A 17568-nucleotide genomic window follows, 5' to 3' on the forward strand; every position below is an offset into this window, starting at 1 on the left:
AGGTATCACGATCTTTTTGGGTAATATTCATTTTCATTGTTTTCTTATAGTTGATTTTCTCCAGATCTTGTTTGACTAATGTTTCAAAAGTATAGATACTTTTGTGGCTGCTTGGTGGTATGTATGAACTCGAAGGGCGTAAACCAAGAAGTTGGTCAGGTTTCTTTTCTGTTGGTGGTGGAAGAACATTCTCAAAAAAGAGGCGTAACCGTAGTTTCCGTGTTAATTTAAACGTGCTGGTCTCCAATTCCAAAAGAAGGTAGTTGGAATGAATGATGTGCCTTTCTGTAAAAGGTTAGTTTCATGTGGTGATAGTCTGGTGTCTGAGATGTTTATCACTAGCGATTCACTTTCTTTTTGTTGTCCTTTTTGGTGCTCCTTGTCGGTGGGGCGCCTCTTTTCTTTTCTTTTACTCCGCCTGGGTCGTCGGTTTCGCTTTGGCCTCCCTCTAAAAAAGGCCCAGATGTTGATGCGTTTTCCTCAGATGAGATCAGTGTTTGTTCTTTATCTCTGTCATCTCCTGTGGTATTGGGACCAAATGTCGTTTTCTTTGGTGGGCGGCTGGAAGTGTCGCTTCCTGAAGAGGAGGTGTCAGTTTGTTGACTGTATGGTTTGTTACGTCGACGCTGAGCATATACATCAGCCCAGGTATAAATCTCACCTAACTTATAGTCGAGCGTGTCGCGTTGAAATTTCCGAATTTTTCTATCATTAATTTCTTTGGTGTGTTTTTCTAATTGTATGTTTATGTCTTCTAACATTTTTGATAGTTCCTCCGGTGCGATGGATTCTTCCAGCTCTTTCTCGATTTCTTTGATTTCTTTGGTCAATTCATTGAGGATACTTGATAACTCCTCTACTAGTAGGAGAATATGTTCGAGGCTACACTTGTTCAGGATAGCATTTCATTTCTCTTGGAAACTTTTTGAATTTTTGCATAGGGAAGGTTTTAATGCAATCCTGAGTCCACGGGGTATGCACAAAGCTCGATGATACTTGATCAGAGTGTTGGCGTGAAGTTGTTGGTTTATCCTGCGTTTAGATAAATACAATAGATGTTTGACACATTGTTCTCTTGTGCGACTGGTGGTTTCTTGTGTTAGATTGTCATTGATTAGGACATAGATCCGTTCTTTTTCCTCATCTCCATAGGTTAGAAGACTAGCTCTGACGTTGGTGCTTTTCGAAATTTCCTCATATTGCATTGTGAATTAACTAGCGTGCAACCCACCTTGAGGGCGGAGAAAATCGACTTGTACAATAAATCAATAGGTGCGGTGCACAGCTGGTATTTGTTGAAGTTTTGCTTTTGAATGTTTCTTGAAAGTTAATTATGTATGGGTGCTCCTGCAGGTAGGGTAACCGTCCATTTATGCTAATTAATAATCGTCAAGTGAGTGTGTTCATGAATTATGTACACATCCCTGCTTTGGGCACTCCACTTGGGTTCGTCACAAAGACAGACTCCACTGTACTTTAAAGTATGTTTGTTTATTGTTCATTGGATGTTAGCGTTATAAGTTCAATTCATTACTTTATCCCTTTATTTCATCAATATAGTAATTCCCAAAATGTTGCTCCGATGCATTTCGGGTGGGGCTCGCCCTTTCTCAAGGAGCCCTGGAATTCAAGACAGCAATGGTTTGCTAAATGGCCCATCATCATAACGAAATACATGCAAAACATTTATATCCAACATTCAATAAATCCAGTGATGTTTGAACCAAGTGACTGATGTTGACAAGGTGTTCTCATGCATAGTGTGCAATGTTGCTGTTATTTAAATAAAGTCGGTGGGTAAACGTGCTTGCCCAAGTGGTATAGTGGCCATCGGAGCAACATTTACTATATTGATGAAATAAAGGGAAGTGCCCAAAGCAGGGATGTGTACATAATTCATGAACACACTCACTTGACGATTATTAATTAGCGTAAATGGACGGTTACGCTACCTGCAGGAGCACCCATACATAATTAACTTTCAAGAAACATTCAAAAGCAAAACTTCAACAAATACCAGCTGTGCACCGCACCTATTGATTTATTGTACAAGTCAATTAGCTTTGCGCCACAACAATTTGATTATTTTTGGTGATCATAACCTACATTTTGACCCTAACACAAACGCGGAAGCGCAGTCCTTATGATAGAAACAACCTACCATGAAGTTAAATCTGAAAACCAATCTTCTCACACATCAGTTGGGCCATATATTAGACCCTATCCTCTCTAACTGTCCTGATATCGAAGTTGAGACCCCGATTGCAATCCCTTGGTCGGACGACCATCTGGTGGCCTTTTCCACCACTTTGGCTAGATCCCCCCTCCCGCCAGGATCTGCCAGAAAGTAGTTTGCAGGAAATGGTCTAGGTTCAACATGGATAGTTCCACACAAACTCTCCAGCAGACCTATCCCCAACTGGAAGATGATATTAACTCAGCCAATTTGGCTGTTATAAAGTGGATCTTAGAAGCGCTGGATGTAATTGCCCCATGGACAACCAACACTACTCAGAGGCAAACTAACTCTGCACCTTGGTTTAATGAAGACCCGATGACAGTCAAAACCTCCTGTAAGCACTTGGAGCACCAATGGAGGAGGGATTTTTCCAACATTAATAAAACTGCATATAAGAATGAGCTAAAAATATATCATGCTCTTATTAAGGAAAACTTGTGGTGTTTACTATACAGATAAAATATAGCAAGTGGAAAACTCCTCGAAAGAACTGCGGGCATATTATCAAGGGATTTATCTCAGCTTTTTTGGCTTTAAAAGCCAAGAAAGCAGAGATAAAATTATCTCCCTATCAGCAACAGGGTGCTAACACGCAAATTCGCATGTTAGCACCCTTTTTCTCTACACTTCCCCTTGCATCTCTAATGAGATGCAAAGGGGGCGTTCCAGAGAAAAATAATAGGAGAAATGTTGTTAAGCGACATTTCTCCTATTATCAAGGATTTTGCTAATCCTGTTAGTGATAAAAAAAACAACGCTAACCGCGGTTAGCACTGCTTTTTTTACACCTGGTATTTTCCTGACTTAGCCATTATATCCTATGGAAGGTAGATAATATCATGGCTAAGTTTGTGAGCTCCTATTATCAAGCTAACGCCAAACTTCGAGAGATTATCTTTTGTTTTCCAGCGATAATCTCTCAATTGGCAGTTAGCGCGTGTTAGAACCGGGACCCTGGCCGGCCAAGACTCGCGTCGAGGTCAGTCAGGGATCGCCACTTCTAAGTGTCAGGGCAAGGGAGTTACACACCAAGATAACCCCTCACTCGCCCTCTAGGTAACGTGGCGCGAGCAGTCAAGGCTAAACTTGGAGGCGATGTAAGTTAAGTATTTGCGCATGCACCCCAGCAACAACACCCAAGGCCCACCACAAAGAAACACTCCACACAAGGTTATATGAAAATAGCCTTTGTATTATAATAAATATACTTCAGATAAAACACACATCTTGTTACACTGTGCCAACAGGCACGGGCGGAATTTACAAGGGATATTTGTACAGGACAGGGCCACTTGAACCACTGTCCAGGGTATCAACACTTTTAGCAGCAATACTTTCAGTAATAAAGCAATACCTTCAGTAATAAAGCAATACTTTCAGTAATAGCACTTTAGCAATACCTTCAGTAATAAAGCAATACTTTCAGTAACAGCACTTTAGCAATACCTTCAGTAATAAAGCAATACTTTCAGTAATAGCACTTTAGCAATACCTTCAGTAATAAAGCAATACTTTCAGTAATAGCACTCAACCAGTAATCACTGGTAACAGGACCTCACTAGCACCACCTGTACTAGGGAGAAAACAACCACCTACATGTCACACTACCTGTAGGGGTGTAAAAGCAAAACACATGATGCCGTAACATTCAGAGGTGTAAAGGCACATGACGCATAAACAATACATTCAGAGGTGCAGAATCAATAACAATTGCCCCCTACTCACAAGTCACCACCTGTGACTGTCCCGGTGTCCCAATGTCAGGGCCTAAACGTGGCAGTTGCCCACAAAGTGCTGGGCAACTGGAGCAGGGAAAGTTAGGGCAACGTTGGAGCCTCTCTGGGCTCAAAGAACCACCACTGTGGCACTGGTGAGCCTCTCTCAGGCTCTCTTACAAATAAGCGTGCGGCTGAGCCTCTCAGGGCTCCAGCAACAAAAGGTGCAGCCTCGCTGGGCTGTGGGGTCCCTCTCTCTGGGGACCCGGAGTAAAGGCCAATGCCCTTGCGAGCCTCTCTGGCTCTCTAAACAAGAAATGGCGCCCTGAGCCTCTCTCAGGCTCTAGACACAACTGCGGCGCTTCTCTTCGGGGAGTCCCCCCTCTGGGGACTCGAAGTGAAGGTGGGGCGCTTCAGAGCCTCTCAGGGCTCGTGAAATAAGGAAATGCCCCCAGAGATCGTGGGAGCGGCCCGCTGCCAACCGGGGCCGCTCTGCGCACACTGATTGCCACCTCTGGACCCCCGGCCCTTCCCTGAGCAGAGGAGCGACCCGGAGCCCGCCCGCACTCACCGGCTGTTGGAGGCGGCGGCTCCTCGCGGCGTCAGCTCCTCTCTGCTGGGCTCTTCTGGGTGGCGGCTCCTCTCGAGAGCTTCCGCTCCTCGGGGGCTCTCTTCACTCTTCTCCCTCTCTCCCTGGGGCTCGCCCTCACTCTTGGGGGCCCCGGGGGACGGACGACCAGGCGCCGGCTCTCTCTTCTCACCGGAGCGCGGGGTGAGCTCCCGTCCGCTTCCGGTTGTCTCGATGTCCCGCCCCGGCCTGCCTGACTTCCGGTCTGGCAGCCAATGGCAGCGCGACCCCTTGGCCGAGCCTCCAGGCTCCGGGGCGCGCTGCTAAGATTACTGCGGTGAATTTCGAGGGGCAATGCCGGGTGGGCACCGGCTTCACTTTATCAAAAAAAAAGCGCTCCAAAAGCGCTAGCAACGAACCACTCAATTTCGCTGACAATGCCGGGTGGGCACCGGCTCCAAAGGTCAATAAAGCGCTCTTAAGCGCTAAGCAGCAAACGAAAGCGCTCCCAGGCGCCAGGGGTAAAATCCAGCGCTCTCCAAGCGCTAGGCAGGCGATCTCCGCGCTCCCAGCGCTGAAGGGCAGAGAGCAGCGCTCTCAGGCTGCAGGCAACGAAGTCCTCAGTGCTCCCCAGCACTGGAGGACAGGACAGGGCTCCAGCAGGGCTGGAGGCAGGCAGGGGGGCAAGGCTGGGCCAGAGCCAGCACACTGGGTCTCCAGGCAGGGAGACTCCCCAAGTGGCGGTCCTTCTGGCCCCAGCAGCGGCAAAAGCCCCCTCTGGCAGGATTCAAAAGTAGAACATTTTCCAAGGGGACACAGCCCCTTTTTATACAGTAAATCCTTTGTTACAATGTGCAGGGTGGGGGGAAAACCAGTCGCAGCTGGTTCTGGAGCACTCTTGATGGCCCAACCACCCATTTCATTCACTGGGGAGGCTAGGGTCGTTAGACACACCACAGGGGGGCGGAGCCAGCATTGTGTGGGGAAAACCCAGCCCATCCAGGACCCAGGTACACTCCTCCCACACATCACTCATGCTAATCTCCCACTCACCACCGGGCAAACCCATCTAGACTTCCTGGAGCCTGGCATGCCAGCCAGCTCCAGCCAATCATGCTCCAGCACCCTCACAGCACATGCACACATATCTCAATGTCCAGAAGTAGCACTTCCCTTCTAGACACAAACATGCCGCAGACACCATCTCGCAGCATTCACTCTCACGAGTTTATACATACTAAACTCGAGCCTGTACTCCCCACGCATCAGGAACTACTAGGGACACACACATTCCCCATGCATTCCTATGGGAGGGCAGGCCAGCCATACTACACGCACGCACTTTCACTCTGGGTCTCAGGGGAAAGTGCGCAGAGACCCAAAAATCACTAACGCAGGGTCACAAATAAGGCAAAAAGTCTAGGGGTGAACCTGCCCTGCGGGCCAAGTCCAACACAACCCCCTTCCAGCCAAAACGCAGGGGAGAACAATCACCACCGTGATGGACTTCCCTGCTTGGGGCGATAGAACACGGACGCAGGCCCGCCACTGCCGGGACACTCTCCTGTTCTATGCCACGGTGAACCCCTAGGGTTCCTTCTAAAGCTACTGTAAGGACCAACTGGGCTACCCCACTGGTACTCCTCAGCTGTCCGCGGCCAGGACCCGGCCCTGGGCCACCCAGGTGCCACCGGTCCTTGCCAATTCGCAGAGCGGGGGGTAGTAACCCCTGGCACATAGTGTCCATTCTCCACTCTCCCTGTCTGCAAGACAGGACTAGACTGCCACTGGTTCACCAGCCTTTGGTCTACAACCTCAGGCGGACCAGGAGTCTCAGGGAAGGCTCTCCTCCCCTTACCTCTTCTTTTAGGGTTCCTCCTCCCCGTGCGAGGGGGACACCCAGAACGCCACTCCAACCTAGGGTTTAACCCCTCAGGTTGCGCCGGGGTCAGAGGTGGGCTTTCCCACCCTCTGCACCCCCTTCCAGAGGTCTGCCCTCTCCCAACTGGAGAAGTTCCCCTGGGAGAACCGGTCAGGACACTGCTTACAGTCGTCCTACCCTTCAGGTCAGGCAGAACCTGAACCTGGCCTCCCAACCTCCGGTCTAAAACCTTTGGTGGAATAATTGCCTGGCACTCCAGGACTTCTGGGGACTCACACGCAATCCCCCTGAGGCTGACACATGACCCATGTGTCGTGTGACGGTCTGTCTGGCGCAGATCTCCCGCCTCCTGTCCACCTGACAGTGCGCAAAGATCCCCCAGACCAGAAGTGGCGCCACCCGGGTCCACCCAAGAAGATCTAGCCCCACTGGCTAGTCTCTGGTCCACTGGTGCATCCACTGGGAAACTCATCCCCCAATCACTCCTCGCTTCGGACTTCTGTGCCCTCCCAACTGGAGCGACACTGCCGGACACTGGAACCCCTGGAGCTCTGGTTACAGACGCTCCAGGCTCCCTAGACACTAGGAGATCCTCCTCAAATGTACTAACAGGACAGCCTAGGTCCCTAACCTGGTGTTCCCTCAAGAAACCATCCAAGCTCTGAGACAGGGCTTCGGGCCTCTGGGTGCTCTCAGCCACCCACTGACTCCTGCTCCACTGAGCCAGGCAGTCAGCCCTTCCACCCTTCTCACTATACTGGGACCTAGCTGGGCTACACCGAGCCTCTTCCACCACGCTGGGCTGGAAGCTCCCTGTACCACTACTGTTGGACTCACTCTCTAATGACTGTACAGCACCTCTGGCCCTCTCCCAGCGGTCTGCTTCTACTGCAAGCTTACATGGGTCAGACAATCCACACCCCAACAGGTGTTGCCGCAACCCTGGGGAACAACAACTGAGCAACTGCTCTCTGAGAAACATATCGAACAATATGTCCCAATCACATTTTGTGGGCTCCCGTACCCAATCACACAGGGCTCCACAACAGTCCTCCTCAAATTCCTCCCACGACTGGTGAGGCAGCTTCCTACTGCCCCTGAATTTCAACCTTAACTCCTCCTCTGGGGAAACAGGAACCATACTCTGGGAACTGGGAGTGGGACTGTCAACACCAACACTTAAAAAGCTGCCACCACTGGACTCCACCCTCCCTGGGGGATCCAGAAAATTAGGACTGCGGGCAGGGGATAACCTACACTCTAGGGCTATCTTCTCCCTGGCCAAGGCCCTCTCAGCCTCTGCAATCCGCTCATTCACACCCAGCTGCGCCATCTTCCAGGCATGCTCTAACCTGAGCTTCTTCATGGCCAGCTGGTGCTCCCTCTCTTCTCTCCTATCCACCCACTCTTCTGGGGACAGGGAAAGGGATGGGGGGCTACATCTGACACGGGACCCAGCAAGGGACTCCCTAGCTAGGGGGTACTCGCTCTCTGCTGGCGCCCATTCACTGTCAAACTCACTCTCCACATCAGACTCTTCAGGGCTCCCCTCAGACCCACCACCCTCATGGTGTGCGGTCCGGGCCCTCTCCCTCTCACTGTGCTCACGCTCCCAGTCACTCTTCTGCCACAGGATCATGTTATCCCTAAGCTTGGACTGGGTGTCTGACTCACTCACTGGGATGTCTCTCTCCTTACATAACCGTACCAGCTCATGCACACTGTACTTAGACAGGCCACACAGGTTAAAAGGAGATTCCATCTTGACAGGATGCTCACAGACACGTGCAACACAAGGGACCTAGCAATCTGAAGTAAAAGTACACAATTCCAAAACTTCCACTCTCCTTAAAAAAAGAGAACTCACTCATGCGTCCAGGGAAATACACCATTCATCCACACACACCCTCCCCTCGGATCGGTAAGGCAGTTTCTACCACCCCTGACTTCTCAACCTGACCACATGTGACACAGGTACCAAACTCTGGAAGCAGGGCGGGGGACAAATGTACTGAACCCAATTATCAAATGACACTCTTCAGGAGAAGGAATAATGGAACTTCACCAAAAACACAATAATCCCCAAAAATGTGGTCATCTAAAATGCAGAGCTTTGTAGTGGCCAGTTGCAACTGTGGTACAACGCAAACACAAATTCTTATCCTCACCGCTTGCCGCCAATGTTAGAAACGGGACCCTGGCCGGCCAAGACTCGCGTCGAGGTCAGCCAGGGATCGCCACTTCTAAGTGTCAGGGCAAGGGAGTTACACGCCAAGATAACCCCTCACTCGCCCTCTAGGTAACGTGGCGCGAGCAGTCAAGGCTAAACTTGGAGGCGATGTAAGTTAAGTATTTGCGCATGCACCCCAGCAACAACACCCAAGGCCCACCACAAAGAAACACTCCACACAAGGTTATATGAAAATAGCCTTTGTATTATAATAAATATACTTCAGATAAAACACACATCTTGTTACACTGTGCCAACAGGCACGGGCGGAATTTACAAGGGATATTTGTACAGGACAGGGCCACTTGAACCACTGTCCAGGGTATCAACACTTTTAGCAGCAATACTTTCAGTAATAAAGCAATACCTTCAGTAATAAAGCAATACTTTCAGTAATAGCACTTTAGCAATACCTTCAGTAATAAAGCAATACTTTCAGTAACAGCACTTTAGCAATACCTTCAGTAATAAAGCAATACTTTCAGTAATAGCACTTTAGCAATACCTTCAGTAATAAAGCAATACTTTCAGTAATAGCACTCAACCAGTAATCACTGGTAACAGGACCTCACTAGCACCACCTGTACTAGGGAGAAAACAACCACCTACATGTCACACTACCTGTAGGGGTGTAAAAGCAAAACACATGATGCCGTAACATTCAGAGGTGTAAAGGCACATGACGCATAAACAATACATTCAGAGGTGCAGAATCAATAACAATTGCCCCCTACTCACAAGTCACCACCTGTGACTGTCCCGGTGTCCCAATGTCAGGGCCTAAACGTGGCAGTTGCCCACAAAGTGCTGGGCAACCGGAGCAGGGAAAGTTAGGGCAACGTTGGAGCCTCTCTGGGCTCAAAGAACCACCACTGTGGCACTGGTGAGCCTCTCTCAGGCTCTCTTACAAATAAGCGTGCGGCTGAGCCTCTCAGGGCTCCAGCAACAAAAGGTGCAGCCTCGCTGGGCTGTGGGGTCCCTCTCTCTGGGGACCCGGAGTAAAGGCCAATGCCCTTGCGAGCCTCTCTGGCTCTCTAAACAAGAAATGGCGCCCTGAGCCTCTCTCAGGCTCTAGACACAACTGCGGCGCTTCTCTTCGGGGAGTCCCCCCTCTGGGGACTCGAAGTGAAGGTGGGGCGCTTCAGAGCCTCTCAGGGCTCGTGAAATAAGGAAATGCCCCCAGAGATCGTGGGAGCGGCCCGCTGCCAACCGGGGCCGCTCTGCGCACACTGATTGCCACCTCTGGACCCCCGGCCCTTCCCTGAGCAGAGGAGCGACCCGGAGCCCGCCCGCACTCACCGGCTGTTGGAGGCGGCGGCTCCTCGCGGCGTCAGCTCCTCTCTGCTGGGCTCTTCTGGGTGGCGGCTCCTCTCGAGAGCTTCCGCTCCTCGGGGGCTCTCTTCACTCTTCTCCCTCTCTCCCTGGGGCTCGCCCTCACTCTTGGGGGCCCCGGGGGACGGACGACCAGGCGCCGGCTCTCTCTTCTCACAGGAGCGCGGGGTGAGCTCCCGTCCGCTTCCGGTTGTCTCGATGTCCCGCCCCGGCCTGCCTGACTTCCGGTCTGGCAGCCAATGGCAGCGCGACCCCTTGGCCGAGCCTCCAGGCTCCGGGGCGCGCTGCTAAGATTACTGCGGTGAATTTCGAGGGGCAATGCCGGGTGGGCACCGGCTTCACTTTATCAAAAAAAAAGCGCTCCAAAAGCGCTAGCAACGAACCACTCAATTTCGCTGACAATGCCGGGTGGGCACCGGCTCCAAAGGTCAATAAAGCGCTCTTAAGCGCTAAGCAGCAAACGAAAGCGCTCCCAGGCGCCAGGGGTAAAATCCAGCGCTCTCCAAGCGCTAGGCAGGCGATCTCCGCGCTCCCAGCGCTGAAGGGCAGAGAGCAGCGCTCTCAGGCTGCAGGCAACGAAGTCCTCAGTGCTCCCCAGCACTGGAGGACAGGACAGGGCTCCAGCAGGGCTGGAGGCAGGCAGGGGGGCAAGGCTGGGCCAGAGCCAGCACACTGGGTCTCCAGGCAGGGAGACTCCCCAAGTGGCGGTCCTTCTGGCCCCAGCAGCGGCAAAAGCCCCCTCTGGCAGGATTCAAAAGTAGAACATTTTCCAAGGGGACACAGCCCCTTTTTATACAGTAAATCCTTTGTTACAATGTGCAGGGTGGGGGGAAAACCAGTCGCAGCTGGTTCTGGAGCACTCTTGATGGCCCAACCACCCATTTCATTCACTGGGGAGGCTAGGGTCGTTAGACACACCACAGGGGGGCGGAGCCAGCATTGTGTGGGGAAAACCCAGCCCATCCAGGACCCAGGTACACTCCTCCCACACATCACTCATGCTAATCTCCCACTCACCACCGGGCAAACCCATCTAGACTTCCTGGAGCCTGGCATGCCAGCCAGCTCCAGCCAATCATGCTCCAGCACCCTCACAGCACATGCACACATATCTCAATGTCCAGAAGTAGCACTTCCCTTCTAGACACAAACATGCCGCAGACACCATCTCGCAGCATTCACTCTCACGAGTTTATACATACTAAACTCGAGCCTGTACTCCCCACGCATCAGGAACTACTAGGGACACACACATTCCCCATGCATTCCTATGGGAGGGCAGGCCAGCCATACTACATGCACGCACTTTCACTCTGGGTCTCAGGGGAAAGTGCGCAGAGACCCAAAAATCACTAACGCAGGGTCACAAATAAGGCAAAAAGTCTAGGGGTGAACCTGCCCTGCGGGCCAAGTCCAACAGCGCGAGGATTTTTATCACTTCTGAGATAAACCTTGCTAATAGCAAGTTATCTCTGCGATAATTTCCGGCACTGCTTAGCGTTAAAAAATGTGTTGCTAAGCATCGTTAGCGATAAATATCGCTAAACGTTGCTAATATGCCCCTTCGATTTTTAAGTCCTTATCCTCACTGGAGTGAACTGCGACCCCCGCTCCCAGCTCTTTGGAGAATTGTAACAAGATTGCTGACTTCTTTGCTATGAAAGTAGCAATAATCTATGATGCTTTTCCACCCGATTCTCGAAAAGGCACCTGTCCCAATTCCCCTAATAATACCTTGTTTGAGATCACCTAGCACTGCTTTTTTTACACCTGGTATTTTCCTGACTAAGCCATTATATCCTATGGAAGGTGGATAATACCATGGCTAAGTTTGTGAGCCCCTATTAGCAAGCTAACACCAAACTTCGAGAGATTTTCTTTGGTTTTCCAGCGATAATCTCTCAATTGGCAGTTAGCGCGAGGATTTTTATCACTTCTGAGATAAACCTTGCTAATAGCAAGTTATCTCTGCGATAATTTCCGGCAATGCTTAGCATTAAAAAATTTGTTGCTAAGCATCGTTAGCGATAAATATTGCTAAACGTTGGTAATATCTATGCCCCTTCGATTTTTAAGTCCTTATCCTCACTGGAGTGAACTGCGACCCCCGCTCCCAGCTCTTTGGAGAATTGTAACAAGATTGCTGACTTCTTTGCTATGAAAGTAGAAATATTCTATCATGCTTTTCCACCCGATTCTCGCAATGGCACCTGTCCCAATTGCCCTAATAATACCTTGTTTGAGATCACCTATGTTGGAGGATCTTATAGGTCTGGCCTGGAGCATCAAATCTGGTTCCCCATTGGACCGAACCTCGCCCAAAATCTTAAGGCAAGGGTTTCATGCTATCCTGGCCTATCTACAGCATCTCCTAGATCTCTCTTTCCGCTGTGACAAAGTCCCACTGAAATGGAAACAGGCCATTGTTCTCCCGTTAAAAAAAAAACCTTCTGCCGACCCGGGTTTGTTAGATAATCTCCACCCCATTTCACTCCAGCCTTATTTTTTCCAAATTGCAGAGAAAATGGTGAACTTTCAACTAGTTGCCCATATCAATCGAAACAACTTATTCCATCTTTCGCAATCAGGTTTTCAAGCCGCCCACTCTACAGACAAGCCGCCCACTCTACGGAGTCGGCGTTCCTCCCCACAACTAAGACCTTGCGTAAGTGCACCGATGATGGTCAGACTGGTACACTGGTCCTGTTGGGCCTCAGTGCAGCCTTTGACACTGTCTCCCATAACGTGCTCCTTCAGAGATTAAGGCTCTGTTGGATCGAGGGTCCAGCTCTGTGTTGGCTGACCTCCTTTCTTCATGCTCGCAGCTTCCAGGTTTCGCAGCACCCGCATATTTAAAAAAACATTAAACTTTCACAAGGAGTCCAACAGGGCTCAATACTGAGCCCTACTCTTTTCAATCTATACATTGGACCCTTGGCAGGGATTGTTGAAAAATATAAAGTCACCATTGTTTCCTATGTGGATGACACGCAACCAATTGTCACCTTATCTCAACTAATTGTCACCTTATCTCAAAACTCGGAGGAAGCAACCAATCAGGTTTCTTCCTGCTTGAGCGAGCTTGCCACCTGGATGACTAATTACTGCCTTAAATTAAATGGCAGTAAAACTAAGGTACTGATTGTGGGGAAGGCCCCCTCTATTTGGTCCTCAGCATGGTGGCCGCAGACTCTGGGCCCAACCCCATCCCCTAAGGAGGAAACTAACAATCTTGGAGTCAGGTTTGACCCTAAACTCTCCTTTGAGACCCATATCAAGAAGGTTTTCTGAAAATGCTTTGGAACCCTCAAATTCCTGAGAAAAATCTTAGACTTACTTCCTCTATCGGCGAAGAAATCTTTAGTAAATGCCCTTGTCACATCTCAGTTGGATTATGGAAACAGGCTTTACTTAGGAGCAGCACAAAACATTTCTGAATAAACTGCAACACATTCAAAATGCAGCTGCACGCCTGGTTCTCAATCTCCCCAGAAGAGCCTCTTCTTCCAGAGCTCTGGACCCCCTCCATCTGTTGCCAGTAGAAAAAAGAATATTCTACAAAGCTTTGTGCTATTGTCACCGAATTTTGCAGGGAAAAGGCCCTAGCTTTCTTCATCATATACTAATGTCTTATCATCCAGCCAGCAATTTGAGATTGGCTGGAGCTCATCTAGTCAAAATCCCAAAGTTCAAAGGGCCAGAATGGGAGCGCGCTCTTTTGGCTACTTGGCAGCCAAAAAGTGGAACTCCTTACCTCTCTCCTTGCGAGCTCAGCCCTCGGAGATCACCTTTTGTAAAAAATTAAAAACTTGGCTTTTCCATCCTTGAGTCTCTTATTTGCATCTTTGCTCTGTTTAGTTTCTAGGCTTCTTTCTTTCCTGCTCCCTACAGGAGAGTGGTTTCCAGCGCGAGGACACACCTTTGGGTATAACACGGCGCTCTATAAATGGAGAAATAAAATGGAGCAGAGTGTCCGCTCCCATGGGCTATGTTCATCATCTGCAACCAAACTGCTTTCTGAGGACTAGATGAAACCCTGAACCCTGACCCTGACACTTAGCCAAGGGTTGCAGCAGCTTGTCCAAGTAGATTTGATGTTTGGTCTTGAGCTTCTTTGTTTGCCGAACAGAAAACACAAACTCACTGGGGACATTTTGCATTGTATTGAGATCAAAAAATGTAATGCAGAATTATTCAAGTCTATAAGAATAGATGATGAACGGAATGCTGAATCAAACATTCATGCCAGTCACTGATCTGGGTTAAATCTATTGTTTTTTGGCACACCATGCTGTTCCAGTTTAGACCCAGCCATATGCAAATCAGTCTTGATCCTGCTCCCTATGAGAACAGCCCAGCACTAACTGCCAGGCCGGGTCCTCCCTGGACTTGAAAAAAACATCCTGGGACCGGTTTCAGGGGTTCACCCCTCATCAGCCAGGCTAACTTGAATCTGGTGGCATAGCGAGCAAGGGACCCACGTCTGGGCATACCCTTCCGACATCTGGCGACAAATGCAAAATGTGTGCGTCCTTTGCTTTCTCACCCTAATTGCGCGAGGTATACCCAGATGTGGCTCCCGGGCTCACTGATTCAAGCTAGCCTGGCTGTTGAGGGGTAATACCCCGAAAAATGTCCCAGGATGCTTGCGTCTAGTCCAGGGAGGACCAGGCTTGGCAGTTAAGGCTGGACTGTTCCCATGAGGAATAGGGCCAAGACTGATTTGCATATGGCTGGGTCTAAACTGGAGTGGCATGGTGAGCAAAAGAACGATGGATGTAACCTAGATATGTTGACTGGGGGTGAATGCTTGTTTTGCTCTGAATTCTGTCCATCATTTGTGTGTCTGCTGTATTATTCAAGTCTGGCAGCTCCACCTGTGCCCAAATTGCACCACTTCGGGATATATTTAGGAACCTTTTCACCCTGTCACTGAGTGTTCCACTAGCTTTGCCCCAGCCCTCACTGCTTCTGTTGTTGCGGACATCAGCTGTGCACTTTGCTTCTAGAATCTGGTGAGCCAAAGGTGAGGTGCCAGAGACAATGCAGCAACTGTTGAGACATGCAATATATGTCACCTGGTAGTCATTCTCCACCACCTGGTAGTCATTCTCCACAACAACAGATGGTCTACACTTCAGGGTCCACAGGCAATACACTGCACCTCGAGGTCCACTCTTAAGGGGAGTCTTTCCAACTCTCAGCACCACACTTCATGGTCTTGCCTCATCTGCATCCTTAGCTCAAACCTCAGGTTCCCTATCATCTCTTCCTAGCTTTGAGGTCCTGCCCTTCTAATCCTCATCTTGAGGTTTGTGCTTTGGGCATCTGCTTTCGCATCTTGAGGCATAGACTTCCGCTGCCCCACAATCCAGATCATGGAAGCCCGCACCTCTTCTGCCCAAGCCTTCTCACCACACCGAGATCAAAGGTTCCGGTGCCCTCCTCTGATACACCTTGAGGGCCACATGTTACCTCCTCGGTTCACTCTCAGCACCTCAAGGTCCACATTTCCTGTACCCTAAGAACCTCCCTGCACTTGGTGGTTCAAGCCGCAGGTGTCCAAAGCCCTTTCTTCACCTCGAGGTCCAAATTCCATACATTCCTGGCCTATTGACTAACCTAACCCCACCATTCTGAGGGATTTTAGTCTACACCTAGTTAACACACTTCTCTTTTTCTACTCCTAAGGAAGTGAACTCCACATTGATCAACATCAAGAGCAACTTGCTGCACTTCCTTTTCTTCAAGGCAGACTTGACCGGCAGTGGCACCAGTTGCACCTTCGAGTCCGCCGCTTGCCCGAGTTGGTACATCAGCACCTCGCAGAACGAGAACGACCATGTGACGGTGAGGAGCCAGGCAGACCAAAGGGCCATCCAAAACTTTAAGCTCTTCAAAGAGTGAGAGGTGAATGATGACAACAAACTCGCTTCACTGACAGAGGAACGAGCAATGTTCACTGTTGTAAGATACTCCACGTAGACACAACAGCATCAGTGTGTGCAAGGAGAGCAAACGGAGCAATGAAAGGTAGAAAAGCGCTTGAATCTTCATGCCATGCATACAGCCCAGATGCCCGCTTCAGCATCATTTCAAGGATACGTGTTATCCGAGATAGTCTCAGTTTTTAGTAAGAGACACTCTTGCTCGGGTTCAACCAGCTGGACAGCGCCAATTTCAAGATAGGCCTTCTGTGTAAATAGTCCTTATTTCATATTCCAGGGAGATAATTTTCTAATTTTGAAACTGTTTTCTGTGCTTCTCCCTTTTCTCCACACCATCATAACTCTGGTGATTGAACCCTCAGAACTCCCTGTACTGTAAGCACAAGCTATTTAAGAACCTGTACTCAGAGACCCAGTCTCTCACCTTGTTCTACTTTTTATTCTGTGTTGTTACTATTATATTCATGTTTTTTTATTTCTAATGAATACATATTTACAAATATAGTTGACTTGGTGTTACTTGTTAGGACTGTAGAAAGTGGGGCTACTTTTTTTTCTTCTTAGGGGGGTATTAAGTATGAATTGTACTACTTTTGAGTAGCCTGGGTATCATATTTTTAAGCACTCAAACATTTTGCAATTCTGATGCATCTTGCCATTTAATTGTTGTACATTCCTGCTGAATTTATGTTGACATAAAAAAATAAAAAAGAAGATTGTAATACGGATAGTGGTTCTCAGTAGACTCATTTGCCCTTGAATGTCCCAACAATCTAAACTTCCACTCATTCTTTTCGAGGCACTCGTTGTCTGCTGTGAAGCAAGATGTTGGCCTTGGTCACACAACACTGTTCTGTTAATTCAGTTTAAAGGTAGATAATATGCAGCAACTGGACAACCTTCATGTTATAAGGCGAAATACAAATTATCCTAACCCAACAATCATATTCCACCAAACACATCAACCATCCCATTCGGTTCAGGAGAGGCCGAGATGCCTCTCACAGGAGATCCATTGGCTGGAAAACCCACATATCGAAGACTATAGCCTGTCCACACGAAGCAACAGGAAGAAGACCACTGTTAGCATCACTGCCCGGAGGCTCTCAACCAGAATGCGGATAGTCCACATCATGCACGGTGTTGCGGGGCAAGATGATAAGGCATCAGGCAATGCCCCAAGGTAGGGAATGGCCCGCCATCTTCCGTGTGTGAGCCAAGCGCCCCAGGCAGATCTCACAACGTCAAGAGGAGCTGATGGGCATGGCCTCCGGTCAAGGAGGTCAATGGTTGAAGTGAAGTAGGGATCGGGCTATTTGTTTCTGCCCTCCATGCCATGAGCACTGCCGCCTCCAGCAGACACCAGGTGCCACTGCAGGCAGGAAGCATATTTGCTCTTCCCTGGATCTCTGCTGCCAGCTGCTACTTCAATTGGCTGGGGGTGTGAGGGACTGCTACAGAGGCATAGGTGGCTCAGCTTCTGGATCTCTGAAACTGGAAGGGGGCGTTCTAAGCTCTACTTTTTCTAGCCCGAGGCGCCTTGTAATTTCCTTTCTGGTGCCCTTGGAAGAATGGTGCCTAGTGGGATTCCACCCCCCATTCCTGTCGATAAGGCATTTGGGGACGCAATAATTTAGTGGCGCAAGGGTACATA

At 49.4% G+C, this 17568-nt stretch overlaps 1 protein-coding gene across 3 annotated transcripts in view; it reads left to right on the forward strand.

The window, feature by feature from the left end:
* Positions 1-16640, forward strand: part of LOC147679838 (interleukin-1 beta-like) — a 114870-nt gene extending 98230 nt beyond the window's left edge. For all 3 annotated transcript variants that reach the window (XM_086943395.1, XM_086943394.1, XM_086943393.1), the window contains exon 7: positions 15658-16640. In XM_086943395.1, coding sequence (XP_086799521.1) covers positions 15658-15873 — 216 coding nt within the window. In that variant the 3' untranslated portion in view covers positions 15874-16640. The remainder of the gene's footprint in view (positions 1-15657) is intronic.
* Positions 16641-17568: the final 928 nt, after the last annotated feature.

Source organism: Lissotriton vulgaris, chromosome 11, assembly GCF_964263255.1.
Source record: "Lissotriton vulgaris chromosome 11, aLisVul1.2, whole genome shotgun sequence".
Classification (NCBI taxonomy): Eukaryota; Metazoa; Chordata; class Amphibia; order Caudata; family Salamandridae; genus Lissotriton; species Lissotriton vulgaris.